The 15,186-nt window shown below is 43.3% G+C and overlaps 1 protein-coding gene across 1 annotated transcript in view; it reads right to left on the reverse strand.

Annotated features, from left to right (window-relative positions):
* The window catches only part of LOC121539705 (connector enhancer of kinase suppressor of ras 1), a 64,648-nt gene extending 50,020 nt beyond the window's left edge, over positions 1-14,628 (reverse strand). The window contains exons 1-3 of the mRNA XM_045206118.1: positions 14,624-14,628; positions 12,585-12,788; positions 9,520-9,604 (exon numbers count right to left, since the gene is read on the reverse strand). Of these exons, the coding sequence (XP_045062053.1) occupies positions 9,520-9,604; positions 12,585-12,788; positions 14,624-14,628 (294 nt within the window). The remainder of the gene's footprint in view (positions 1-9,519; positions 9,605-12,584; positions 12,789-14,623) is intronic.
* Positions 14,629-15,186: the final 558 nt, after the last annotated feature.

Below are 15,186 nucleotides of genomic sequence, written 5' to 3' on the forward strand. Positions count from 1 at the left end.
CCGAAACTGTGGGGCCCAGCAAGCTAACGTTTTTTAGCCCCCCGAGCGGGATGTTCCCCAATGATGGAAGTTTGGGAACCACTGGTCTAAAGTACCAGATGGGCGGGGTTTGCTCTTTTGCGACTATTCTATTGCTTCCATTGCGTCAGGCAAGCTCAGTCATGCCCAGGTAAAGTATTTGAAATTATTTTAAATATCATTTGAACCCAGGTCTGCACCAAACCAACCCAAGTGATGATTAGGAGTATACCTCTTTAAATGCTGGTGAAGGGACTCCAAGGAGTGACAGTTCACTTTCTCCCTGCTCTATATTGGAGTGTTACGTTCAACATTTCCTAACTCTATTACTTCAAATTGTAACTACAATAAAACTCAGCCTAAGTGAACTGCAAATGCTAACATATGATGTCTGTAGGCTGGTCCCAGATCTGTCTGTAGGCTGGTCCCAGATCTGTCTGTAGGCTGGTCCCAGATCTGTCTGTAGGCTGGTCCCAGATCTGTCTGTAGGCTGGTCCCAGATCTGTCTGTAGGCTGGTCCCAGATCTGTCTGCAGGCTGGTCCCAGATCTGTTTGTGCTTTTGCCTACTCCATTGTCAAGCCATTGTTTGGCATGACAATTCCATAAAGAGCTGGCAAGAGAGCAGAAACAGCCTGGCACCCAGGCTAGAAACAATACATATCTGATTGAAATGGCTCATGTCCCTTCATTGTGTAACATGAGTGGTCAAAGTGATGAGTCATCACCAGGCAGCTGGTGTTGACACTGGTGTTTGTTGAACAAGCTCATGGTCACGGTTGGGGAGTAACTGATAAACTGGTTACTTTACCAGAAAAAAATACTGTAACCAGATTACATATACTTTTGAAAAACTAGATGATTACTTCTTGGATTACTTTTTCAGAAAGGATGTTTGCGAAAAAAATACACTGACACCTTGTTTTCTCAAAGACATTCCATTTCAGCACTGAAAAAGGTGCAATCTTAAGTTTGTTCTACCTGAGCGAGTCTGACCACAAATTAGAGACTACTATGATGACACACCAAATGATGACCACCAATCAGAGACCACTATGATGACACACCAAATGCGTTTGATGGATCCATTGTCTTTCTCTAATTCCTCATAAGAGGAAACTAATCCAAACGTAACGGAAAGTAATCAGATTACGTTACTGAGTTTGGGTAATCAAAAAAATTACGTTACTGATTACAATTTTGGACAGGTAACTAACGGATTACATTTAGAAAGTAACCTCAACCCTGCTCATGATCAGTTACTTCTACTGGAACATGGCAACGAGCTGCACACTTAATCATTAACTCACCAACCTCATGAGCACAAAACTTTGAAAAGTCGTTAAAAAGACGTTGAAAGATGTTGAAAAGACGTTAAAAGGAAATTGAAAGACGTTGAAAATACGTCTTCTTGGTTGAGCACGTCGTGCTCAGTAGCACCTCAACCAGACAACTAACTAACTAGAACATGTATTTCTGATGACAACAAAACTATTCGAAACAGATAAAATCATCCTATAAAACTTCACCACAGCTGTGAATAAGAAGGTGCATTTGTCAACCTCCAAGAGTCTAAACTCACTCTATCAATGGGTATGATCATTGAATAACATCGATGACTCAAAGTTTGTGAACAGAAGCAGCAAGAAACTCCTGTATCACATCTTAGAGAAGCAATATCACGTTCTTAACTACAGTAGCCTTTACTGTCAAGATTCTGTATCACTAACAGGCCATTGGAAACCAATCAGATTCAAAACACAAACAGTATTACATTCTCATTCTCACATACCTCAATACGACTCCTTCAAACAATTCTTCCTTGATCCTCTCTCCATGTTCACAGAAATTCTCAATGTAACTCTCCCTCCCTCTCCATCTATCGCCCACGCTCTCAGTGTCCACCTCTCTCTCGCTCTGTGGAATGGACTTTGCTTGTTGTTGTCTAGTACTGTGTGAGCCTATCCTCTCCAGCCCTACAGAGCCAGTAGTCAGTGGTGGAGTGGAGGATCACAGCAGCTGACTCATGGCCCTTCAAGGCACTGGAGAAAATAAACCCCAAGAGTGGGGAGGGAGGCAGACACACACACACACACAGAAAGAGAGAGAGAGAGAGAGAGAGAGAGAGAGAGAGAGAGACAGAGAGAGAGAGAGAGAGAGAGAGAGAGACACACACACACGTGCAAACATAAAACACACACACTCCTGTGTTTTTATACAGGCAGGAAATGGAAGAGTGCTCTTTCTTTTCTAGAAGGGCCCTGGGAGACATGGCTGTGTCCCAAATGGCACCCTATTCCCTAAGTAGTGCACTACTTTTGACCACAGTCCATAGGGCTCTGGTCCAAAGTAGTGCACTATATAGGAATGGGGTGCCATTTGGGTCACACATGATCTGTCTGGCCCTTGTTCTTGTTACAGATGAACCAATTCTCTAGAAACAAGCAATGTAATAATGGGAGCATTATCATTCAAAGCCTGCCTCTCTGAAACAAGGTCACAAGAGATTTGACATTTAAGTTTCTTAGCCAAGGGCTAACTTGTTGCACGCATATGAGGACGGTGGTGTCATGCACGCGTGCGTGACTGTGTATTCTGCTGACCTTACCAGAGCTGGAACTTGATAATGATGGGTAGAGAGAGAGAGAGAGAGAGAGAGAGAGAGAGAGAGAGAGAGAGAGAGAGAGAGAGAGAGAGAGAGAGAGAGAGAGAGAGAGAGAGAGAGAGAGAGAGAGAGAGAGAGAGAGAGAGAGATGGGCAGAGCGAGAGAGAGTGAGAGAGAGAGATGTGCAGAGAGATGGGCAGAGAGAGAGCGATGGGCAGAGAGAGAGCGATGGGCAGAGAGAGAGCGATGGGCAGAGAGAGAGAGAGAGATGGGCAGAGAGAGATAACAGATAACCATAGAAAAGTAAAAACAGTGATAAATGGTTTGATGAAGAATGCAAAAACCTAAGAAAGAAATTGAGAAACCTATCCAACCAAAAACATAGAGACCCAGAAACCTGAGCCTACGCCTTCACTATGGTGAATCACTAAAACAATACAGAAATACACTATGGAAAAAGAAGGAACAGCATGTCAGAAATCAGCTCAATGTAACTGAGGAATCCATAGACTAACCACTTCTGGGAAAATTGGAAAACACTAAACAAACAACAACACGAAGAGCTATCTATCCAAAACGGAGATGTATGGGTAAACCACTTCTCCAATCTTTTTAGCCCTATAACAGAGAACAAACAGCAAAAAAATATACATGATCAAATGCAAATCTTAGAATCAACTATTAAAGACTACCAGAACCCACTGGATTCTCCAATTACATTGAATGAACTACAGGACAAAATACAAACCCTCCAACCCAAAAAGGCCTGTGGTGTTGATGGTATTTTTACATTTACATTTATGTCATAATACGTCAAAATATACAGACCACACATTTCAATTAGCTATACTTAAACTCTTTAACATCATCCTTAGCTCTGGCATCTTCCCCAATATTTGGAACCAAGGACTGATCACCCCAATCCACAAAAGTGGAGACAAATTTGACCCCAATAACTACCGTGGGATATGCGTCAACAGCAACCTTGGGAAAATCCTCTGCATTATCATTAACAGCAGACTAGTTCATTTCCTCAGTGAAAACAATGTACTGAGCAAATGTCAAAATTGGCTTTTTACCAAATTACCGTACGACAGACCACGTATTCACCCTGCACACCCTAATTGACAAACAAACAAACCAAAACAAAAGAAAAAGTCTTCTCATGCTTTGTTGATTTCAAAAAAGCTTTTGACTAAATTTGGCATGAGGGTCTGCTATACAAATTGATGGAAAGTGGGGTTGGGGAAAAAACATACAACATTATAAAATCCATGTACACAAACAACAAGTGTGGGTTTAAATTGGCAAAAAACACACACATTTCTTTCCACAGGGCCGTGGGGTGAGACAGGGATGCAGTTTAAGCCCCACCCTCTTCAACATATTTATCAACGAATTGGCGAGGGCACTAGAACAGTCTGCAGCACCCGGCCTCACCCAACTAGAATCTGAAGTCAAATGTCTACTGTTTGCTGATGATCTGGTGCTTCTGTCACCAACCAAGGAGGGCCTACAGCAGCACCTAGATCTTCTGCACAGATTCTGTCAGACCTGGGCCCTGACAGTAAATCTCAGTAAGACAAAAATAGTGGTGTTCCGAAAAAGGTCCAGTTGCCAGGACCACAAATACAAATTCCATCTAGACACCGTTGCCCTAGAGCACACAAAAAACGATACATACCGCGGCCTAAACATCAGCGCCACAGGTAACTTCCACAAAGCTGTGAACGATCTGAGAGACAAGGCAAGAAGGGCCTTCTATGCCATCAAAAGGAACATAAAATGTGACATACCAATTAGGATCTGGCTAAAAATACTTGAATCAGTTATAGAACCCATTGCCCTTTATGGTTGTGAGGTCTAGGGTCCGCTCACCAACCAAGAATTCACAAAATGGGACAAACACCAAATTGAGACTCTGCATGGAGAATTCTGCAAAAACATCCTCTGTGTAAAAAGTAAAACACCAAATAATGCATGCAGAGAAGAATTAGGCCAATACCCGCTAATTATCAAAATCCAGAAAAGAGCCGTTAAATTCTATAACCACTTAAAAGGAAGCGATTCCCAAACCTTCCGTAACAAAGCCATCACCTACAGAGAGATGAACTTGGAGAAGAGTCCCCTAAGTAAGCTGGTTCTGGGGCTCTGTTCACAAACACAAACAGACCCCACAGAGCCCCAGGACAACAACAACAACACAATTAGACCCAACCAAATCATGAGAAAACAAAAAGAGAATTACTTGACACATTGGAAAGAACAAACAAAAAAACAGAGCAAACTAGAATGCTATTTGGCCCTAAACAGAGAGTACACAGTGGCAGAATACCTGACCACTGTGACTGACCCAAACTTAAGGAAAGCTTTGACTATGTACAGACTCAGTGAGCATAGCCTTGCTATTGAGAAAGGCCGCCGTAGGCAGACCTGGCTCTCAAGAGAAGACAGGCTATGTGCACACTGCCCACAAAATGAGGTGGAAACTGAGCTGCACTTCCTAACCTCCTGCCAAATGTATGACCATATTAGAGATACATATTTCCCTCAGATTACAGCGATCCACAAAGAATTCAAAAACAAACCCAATTTTGATAAACTCCCTTATCTACTGGGTGAAAAACCACAGTGTGCCATCACAGCAGCAATATTTGTGACCTGTTGCCACAAGAAAAGGGCAACCAGTGAAGAACAAACACCATTGTAAATACAACCCATATTTATGTTGATTTATTTTCCCATTTGTACTTTAACTATTTGCACATTGTTACAACACTGTGTGTATATATATATATATATATACACACATATATACATACACACACACACACACACACATCATATGACATTTGAAATGTCTTTATTCTTTTGGAACTTCTGAGTGTAATGTTTACTGTTAATATTTATTGTTATTTCAGTTTTGTTTACTATCTACTTCACTTGCTTTGGCAATGTTAACGTACGTTTCCCATGCCAATAAAGCTCTTAAATTGAATTGAATTTACTTGAATAGAGAGACGGGCAGAGAGAGAGTGACGGGCAGAGAGAGAGAGACGGGCAGAGAGAGAGAGACGGGCAGAGAGAGAGAGACGGGCAGAGAGAGAGAGACGGGCAGAGAGAGAGAGACGGGCAGAGAGAGGACCAACCCACCTGTGTGGATGTGTTTTGTCAGTTGTGAGGTTGTCGGCCCTATTCTAGCATGTTCTTATTAAGTCTAATAGAAATTCTTAGAAACGACACTTTTCCAATAAACTGTATACAACCTCAATCCAATGAAAGACACCAGTCAGTCTCAGTCCCTTCTGCCTTATAACTCAGCTATCTTGCATTAAGACTCAAGTGGGTGTACAGTGGGGGAAAAAAGTATTTAGTCAGCCACCAATTGTGCAAGTTCTCCCACTTAAAAATATGAGAGAGGCCTGTAATTTGCGTCATAGGTACACGTCAACTATGACAGACAAAATGAGGGAATTTTTTATGAATTTATTTGCAAATTATGGTGGAAAATAAGTATTTGGTCAATAACAAAAGTTTCTCAATACTTTGTTATATACCCTTTGTTGGCAATGACACAGGTCAAATGTTTTCTGTAAGTCTTCACAAGGTTTTCCCACACTGTTGCTGGTATTTTGGCCCATTCCTCCATGCAGATCTCCTCTAGAGCAGTGATGTTTTGGGGCTGTCGCTCGGCAACACGGACTTTCAACTCCCTCCAAAGATTTTCTATGGGGTTGAGATCTGGAGACTGGCTAGGCCACTCCAGGACCTTGAAATGCTTCTTACGAAGCCACTCCTTCGTTGCCCGGGCGGTGTGTTTGGGATCATTGTCATGCTGAAAGACCCAGCCACGTTTCATCTTCAATGCCCTTGCTGATGGAAGAAGGTTTTCACTCAAAATCTCATGATACATGGCCCCATTCATTCTTTCCTTTACACGGATCAGTCGTCCTGGTCCCTTTGCAGAAAAACAGCCCCAAAGCATGATGTTTCCACCCCCATGCTTCACAGTAGGTATGGTGTTCTTTGGATGCAACTCAGCATTCTTTGTCCTCCAAACACGACGAGTTGAGTTTTTACCAAAAAGTTATATTTTGGTTTTCTTCTGACCATATGACATTCTCCCAATCCTCTTCTGGATCATCCAAATGCACTCTAGCAAACTTCAGACGGGCCTGGACATGTACTGGCTTAAGCAGGGGGACACGTCTTGCACTGTAGGCTTTGTTACTTTGGTCCCAGCTCTCTGCAGGTCATTCACTAGGTCCCCCCGTGTGGTTCTGGGATTTTTGCTCACCGTTCTTGTGATCATTTTGACCCCACGGGTGAGATCTTGCGTGGAGCCCCAGATCGAGGGAGATTATCAGTGGTCTTGTATGTCTTCCATTTCCTAATAATTTCTCCCACAGTTGATTTCTTCAAACCAAGCTGCTTACCTATTGCAGATTCAGTCTTCCCAGCCTGGTGCAGGTCTACAATTTTGTTTCTGGTGTCCTTTGACAGCTCTTTGGTCTTGGCCATAGTGGAGTTTGGAGTGTGACTGTTTGAGGTTGTGGACAGGTGTCTTTTATACTGATAACAAGTTCAAACAGGTGCCATTAATACAGGTAACGAGTGGAGGACAGAGGAGCCTCTTAAAGAAGAAGTTACAGGTCTGTGAGAGCCAGAAATCTTGCTTGTTTGTAGGTGACCAAATACTTATTTTCCACCATAATTTGCAAATAAATTCATTAAAAATCCTACAATGTGATTTTCTGGAGAAAATAAATCTCAATTTGTCTGTCATAGTTGACGTGTACCTATGATGAAAATTACAGGCCTCTCTCATCTTTTTAAGTGGGAGAACTTGCACAATTGGTGGCTGACTAATTACTTTTTTCCCCCACTGTACATACAAAACTGCCTTCCTAAAGCACCGGAATCTTGGATTCTGTCCACTAATATCCGATACCTCAGCAACTCTCTGTGGCACACGCACGCACACACACACACACACACACACACACACTCTCTCTGTGGTACACACAGTCCTCCATCATACTGTAGATGAATAAGGCCTATGACTATTGGGACTCATTGGGTCCAAAACAGGAACCAACCAAACAATGGGTAGTAATTTCAAACCCCTCATCGCCTCCAGCACAGAGCAGTCTACCGTCAAAACAGTCTGGCGTAATGATGAAGCCTGACAAAGTTTCACTTACTAATTACCTTGAGTCTACAGTTTGGATAGGTTTCGTACAAAAATAAATAAATAACAGTCAGTAAGCCAGAACTTGGCTGGACAAGAAACATCTTTCAAAGGCCCTCATTGTTCCAATTTAACCTCCAGCAGACACTCACTTCCCAGCTTCCTTCCTTTCTGCGTGGGTTCTTACCATAAAAATAGTATGACTAGCCCATGGTTCTTACTCAGAGTCAGTCATATTCATGAATTGGCTACAACAAATGTGTCATTATTCATTTTCTGGATGCAAAATGAATGTAGTGAGTGAGTTTCACACTTCAAAGCCTTTGATAGTCTGTTTCAAAAGAGCTTTGCATTGATTTGTGAAGAAGAGGTCAAGTCTATTTATCACGTCTCTAATGTATTATGCAAACAAAAAAAAGAAAACAAAAAAGCAACAGAAAAAACAAAAAGCCATTTTCTACAAGATAAATGTATTATTATGGTCTAAATGTACAGAAACTGTTAGCACTGCAAGTGTGGACAATCAAACAAACAGACATCCACATACGGTAGTTAAACCAGTTAGCTACAGTATTCAATCAAAATGCAATAAAGCCAGCAGAAAAACAGCTCCAGAGTTCTACCTACTTTGGCTGGAGACAATCCAGAGCTGCAAATAGGTCTGCAAGTAAGAGCTCTAAATGTAGTACTCTGGGATCTCTCCGTGTCCTCTCTCTCGCTCTCTATCAGTCTCTCATTGGTCTGACTGCACTGCAACTCACAGCAGGTGAACTACAAGTTGAGTTCCAGTGAACTACAAGTTGAGTTCCGGTGAACCCTTCCATCCGTCCACCCTCCCCCTACCACTCCCTCCCCCGAAGATCGCTAACTCCCCTCACTTCCGCCCCCTCTCTTACTCCCTCCCTGAAAATCCCCAAATCCCTCCCGCCCCTGCTCCACCCTCCCCCAGGCACCAAATCCAGGCCTGTCTTTTTCACAAGTACCCAGTCTAGAACTTGCACTTTAACTCTGCATTACAAATCACATTAAATACACATTCATCCACCTCCTCCCACTCTTACACAATTTCCTAACACAAAAATACAAAATATAGCTGCAAAAAAAACTCCTTCTTGGCAGTCAACCTGTTGTTCTTCAAGGTATCAAAACTATTCCAAGCATGCAGCCAGATAAAGAATGCATGTGGTTGGTCTGTGCATTCCCCAATAGGAGGGGAGTGAGATTGCTGTTGTTGTACTGTGTTAGGTGGCCGTGGAAAGCAGCAACACAAACACAGTTGTAGTTCCTCCAGCCTGCCTTGTGTACACCTCCTCTAAAGATGAAATGTGTCTGGTAAGTATTGTTTGGTCCAACTAGAAAAGCTAATTCAGATTGAATTCACCTCTCAAGGCCATTCATTCAATGTGTAGAAAATTATTATTTTGTTAACAAGGACCAGAGTTTTTCCTGGTCAGGTTACTCCTATGTATTAGAGAACGACATTCATTCATTCATTCAGCAGTGAGCGCCTGTACAATGAAAACATCATCAGCCATGATGGAACACTGGGTCGTGTTCATTAGGCACTAAATGGAAGAAAACAGACTGAAACAGGGAGGGACTACCTGGACTTGTCCAATAAGAAACACTAAATTTTTGCTTTCCGTTTAAAACAGTTAAAAACAAAAAAACACGACTCAGTTCTTTAACATGGGAGCAGTAGACTACCTTGTGTACGGTGGTCCCCAGGTGTTTACAGTAGGTGATGATGTTCCTACTGGCCGTGTAACCGCTCAGCTGGGAAAACTGGTACCTGGACACAGACAGACACATGAAGAAAGGGATACATCTGGAAATCAAAGAAATATGCAGATTTTCATGTAATTAAAGGCGTAACTGAATGATGCATTCCTGATGGAGGATAAGGGAGGCTGATAAGGTTGGAACATAACCCATCCTACATAGCATCACGATAGAAAGTGATAAGAGTGACAGGAAAGTGAAAGGAGACGAGAGAAAGACGTCACCAATGTAAATATAAGAAAGAAAGAACGAAAGAAAGAAAATATATTAAATAAAGAGTCCTTCATCCAGATGTTCCTGAGTTCACAAACCTGTTCTACTAACTGAAGCCTCAGGACCAGAACATCCAATCAATCAGAATAAACCAAATTACAACACAGTCAATACAAAACTACATGACCTATTGGGAAACACAAGCCCAAAGCATAATGCAGTGCTATCTGGCCCTAAAATCAACAGTACACCATGGCAAACTACTTGACCATGGTTACTGATCAAAACCTTAGTACAGGCTCAGTGAGAACAGCCTTGCCATTGAGAAGGGTAGACACAGGAAAACCTGGCTCCCTGTAAAGGAAAGACTGTGCAACCAATGCACCACAGCAGAACCAGAGAGAGCCGCATTTCCTGACAAAATGTAAAAAATATAAACCAATTAGAGAGTGTCATTTCCCCAAATTTGAAACCCTTATTCAAGGTTTCAAAGACCTCTCTGATGAGAATCGGCTACCCGTCCTGTTGGGGGAGGATGCAGAGAGCTGTGGGTTGGAAGCACACTACATTGCTGCCTGCAATAAGATGAGTGACTGAGTCTGACAGACCAACCTGCACATGTCCTCTATACCACTGTTATTATTGTCCATTGTATGGTTATTTTTACCCTTGATTATTGTTGTTACGGATTGTTTCGTTGACAATCTTGATTATTATTTTTATGTTAATATTGTAAATGAATCACTTAAATCTCCAAAGTGCACGCTTTGTACATTGTTACATCATGCCAATAAAGCAAATTGAATTGAAAGCGAGACAGACAGACAGAGACAGACAGACAAAGAGACAGAGAGACAGACAGAGGTGCAGAGTAAGAGATGACTATCAGCATTATAAACACCTACACTGAGTAACCAACAAGGCACAACAAAGAAGCTGAGCACCTTCTCAATGTGTACACCAAAACCAAAAAGGCCCAACAACGTGATCCCTTCCAGGTCCTAACACGCAGAAGTCGGAGGTCGACTGACAACATATTATTATCTCTTAGTCTTCTCCTGCCTGCTGTTGTTCTCTACAGACTGTCCAATCAAACTCTGAATCCTAGTCATAGGGCTTAGCAGCCCAATGGCCATACCTACACTACCGGTCAAAAGTTTTAGAAAACCTACTCATTCAAGGGTTTTTCTTTATTTTTACTATTTTCGACATTGTAGAATAATAGTGAAGACATCAAAACTATGAAATAACACATATGGAATCATGTAGTAACCAAAAAGAAGTGTTAAATAAATCCAAATATATTTTATATTGGAGGTTCTTCAAATAGCCACCATTTACCTTGATGACAGCTTTGCACACTCTTGGTATTCTCTCAACCAGCTTCATGAGGTAGTCACCTGGAATGCATTTAAATTAACAGGTGTGCCTTCTTAAAAAGTTAATTTGTGGAATTTCTTTCCTTCTTAATGCGTTTGAGCCAATCAGTTGTGTTGTGACAAGGTAGGGAGGGTATACAGAAGATAGCCCTATTTGGTAAAAGACCAAGTCCATATTATGGCAAGAACAGCTCAAATAAGCAAAGAGAAACGACAGTCCATCATTACTTTAAAGACATGGTCAGTCAATCCGGAAAATTTCAATAACTTTGAAAGTTTCTTCAAGTGCAGTAGCAAAAAATATCAAACGCTATGATGAAACTGGCTCTCTCATGAGGACCGCCACAGGAATGGAAGACCTAGAGTTACCTCTGCTGCAGAGGATACGTCCATTAGAGTTACCAGCCTCAGAAATTGCAGCCCAAATAAATGCTTCACAGAGTTCAAGTAACAGACACATCTCAACATCAACTGTTCAGAGGAGACTGTGTGAATCAGGCCTTCATGGTCCAATTTCTGCAGAAGAAGAGACTTGCTTGGGCCAAGAAACACGAGCAGTGGACATTAGACCGGTGGAAATGTGTCCTTTGGTCTGGAGTCCAAATGGGTGATTTTGGTTCCAACCGCGTGTCTTTGTGAGACGCGGTATGGGTGAACGGATGATCTCCGCATGTGTATTTCCCACCGTAAAGCATGGAGGAGGTGGTGTGGGGGTGCTTGTTGGTGACACTGTCTGTGATTTATTTAACCAGCATGGCTACCACAGCATTCTGCAGCGATACGCCATCCCATCTGGTTTAGGCTTAGTGGGACTATCATTTGTTTTTCAACAAGACAATGACCCAACACACCTCCAGGCTGTGTAAGGGCTATTTTACCAAGAAGGAGAGTGATGGGGCGCTGCATCAGATGACCTGGCCTCCACAATCCCCCGACCTCAACCCAATTGAGATGGTTTGGGATGAGTCGGACCGCAGAGTGAAGTAAAAGCAGCCAACAAGTGCTCAGCATATGTGGGAACTACTTCAAGACTGTTGGAAAAGCATTCCAGGTGAAGCTGGTTGAGAGAATGCCAATAGTGTGCAAAGCTGTCATCAAGGCAAAGGGTGGCTATTTGAAGAATCTCAAATATAAACTATATTTTGATTTGTTTAACACTTTTTTGGTTACTACATGATTCCATATGTGTTATTTTCATAGTTTTGATGTCTTCACTATTATTCTACACTGTAGAAAATTGTAAAAAATAAAGAAAAACCCTTGAATGAGTAGGTGTGTCCAAACCTTTGACCGGTAGTGTATATGATACAATGCCTAAATCATTGTAAAAGTGATGTAATAAAGGGCTGTAGTGTGTGTGTGTGTGTGTGTGTGTGTGCATGCGTGTGTGTAATTTACCTGTTGAGCAGGGAGAAGAGGCCCTTGGCGGAGGTGATCAGCTCCAGCACAACCTGCAGTACGCTGGCTGGCAGCTTGGTGGCGCTCTGCCCATCGTAGGTGTTCACCCTCCAGCGGATCTGGATGCCCATGATCAGGAGTGGGCCACCACACACAGGTTCTCTGTCAGACAGCGCAGGGTTCTCCCCTCCCCATACCGTACGTCTGGGGAGGGAGACAAGGAGGGAAACAGAGAGTGAGACAAGGGCAAGTGTGCTGTGAGTTCACATACACCTCACAGACAGACAGAGAGTCCAGACTGTAGAGTCAGTACAGACAGACAGAGAGTCCAGACTGTAGAGTAAGTACAGACAGACAGTCCAGACTGTAGAGTCAGTACAGACAGACAGAGTCCAGACTGTAGAGTCAGTACAGACAGACAGAGTCCAGACTGTAGAGTCAGTACACAGACAGAGAGTCCAGACTGTGAGTCAGTACAGACAGACAGTTTCCAGACTGTAGAGTCAGTCCAGACAGACAGAGAGTCCAGACTGTAGAGTCAGTCCAGACAGTAGAGTCAGTACAGACAGACAGAGAGAGAGAGAGTCCAGACTGTAGAGTCAGTACAGACAGACAGAGAGTCCAGACTGTAGAGTCAGTACAGACAGACAGAGTCCAGACTGTAGAGTCAGTACAGACAGACAGAGAGTCCAGACTGTAGAGTCAGTACAGACAGACAGAGAGTCCAGACTGTAGAGTCAGTACAGACAGACAGAGAGTCAAGACTGTAGAGTCAGTACAGACAGACAGAGTATAGACTGTAGAGTGAGAATGAATAAGACGCTAAGAGTGTGCACAATACTGTATTAGTGTACTGACTGGCTTAGTAAACTGAAAGACACTCAACTGGAGGGTCTGATCCCTCATTGGAAAGTAGATCTAGTTCTGTAGGTATATTATATTCATATTGCCATGATGCACAATGACATCTAAGAGTGTCTGCCTACATAAACGATCACACGAAAACTCATCCAACAATATGATAAACGTATGCACAGCTAGCACACACCGCTTCCAAAAGATTGCACAGCGGACCAAATATCACACACTGCTTATAAAATATTATTCGCAGTGTATAAACAAGTTAATGACAGAGGCCCAAATTAAAGCCAAAAAATCTTTGTTGAAATCCAATCTGGGTATAAAATGTAAGTGGAAAAATAACTAAAATGGTAATAGGAGAAATAATAACTCACAATCTACAGCAATTCTTTATGTGGACCACAACTTTCATCAAATACTTAGGATGCTTAATAAGTGACAACAACCAACACATATAACGACAACTTCATCCCATTACTCAACAATATGATGGCACATCTTTTTAAATGGAACAATCTTCCCATGAATCTTACAGGTGGAATAAACCTTTTTAGAATGGCATGGCTCTCAACGTTTTTATATTTATCTTGGTAATACCAATTACCACACCTGTCACGGTTTCGGCCGAGACTGCTCCTCCTCCTGGTTCGGGCAGGCAAAGGCGTTCGCCGTCCCCGGAGTACTAGCTGCCACCGTTGGATGTTTCATGTGCGATTGCTTTTGTCTGTCCGTTGCACCTGTGTCTGGTTTGCGTTGATTACATGTCCTATAAGTTCCCTGTGTTTGTATGGATTAGTTGTGTGTTGTTTTCGCCAGTCGTCTTGTGGTTCGTGTCGTGTTTTTGTGTATTTTTGTAATTACGCTTGTCTATGCGTAATTGCGCTTAGTCGCCACCTTGTTTGTATTGTGGCCGTGCATAGTGTTTGTACTTTGTTCATTTTGGACTTTAGTAAACATTTTGGACTATACCTCGGTGTCCTGCGCCTGACTTCAACCCCACCTACACCTCACATTATGACAGAACAACACACCTTTATGGAGTCAGCAGGAGCAGTGGCGGCACCCAGGTTGCTGGAGGAACAATTACGATATCAAGACATTTTGTTCCAGCAACTTGAGGCCGCCCTTGACGAGGCGTCCAACAAGCTGAGTCGTTTGGTGACTAGGGAAGTGCCCACGCCATCACCCACTATCCCATCACCAACAACCAGTCCTCCTCTCTCAGCACCGGGACCCAGTGGCATTCGGCTCTCGCTCCCGAGGGCATATGACGGTTCTGCAGCCGGGTGTCAGGGGTTCCTCCTGCAGATAGAACTATACCTGGCTACTATACACCCAGCGCCCTCGGGATACGAGAGCGTCTCCGCCCTCATCTCCTGTCTATCCGGCAAGGCGTTGGAATGGGCCAACGCCGAATGGAGGAGAATAGACGCAGCTACCATCACCTACGCTGAGTTCTCCCGCCGCTTCCGGGCAGTCTTCGATCACCCACCTGAAGGGAAGGCGGCGGGGAGCGTCTGTTCTACCTCCGACAGGAGAAGAGGAGCGCACAGGAGTTCGCACTGGAGTTCCGGACGTTAGCTGCGGATTCGGGATGGAATGAGAGGGCCCTCATCGACCAGTACCGGTGTAGCCTGCGAGAGAGACGTCCGTCGTGAGCTGGCCTGCAGGGACAACAATCTATGCTTCGACCAGCTGGTGGACATCTCCATCAGGCTTGACACCCTGCTGGCCACCCGCG

The sequence above is a fragment of the Coregonus clupeaformis genome, chromosome 21 (assembly GCF_020615455.1).
Source record: "Coregonus clupeaformis isolate EN_2021a chromosome 21, ASM2061545v1, whole genome shotgun sequence".
NCBI classification, from domain to species: domain Eukaryota; kingdom Metazoa; phylum Chordata; class Actinopteri; order Salmoniformes; family Salmonidae; genus Coregonus; species Coregonus clupeaformis.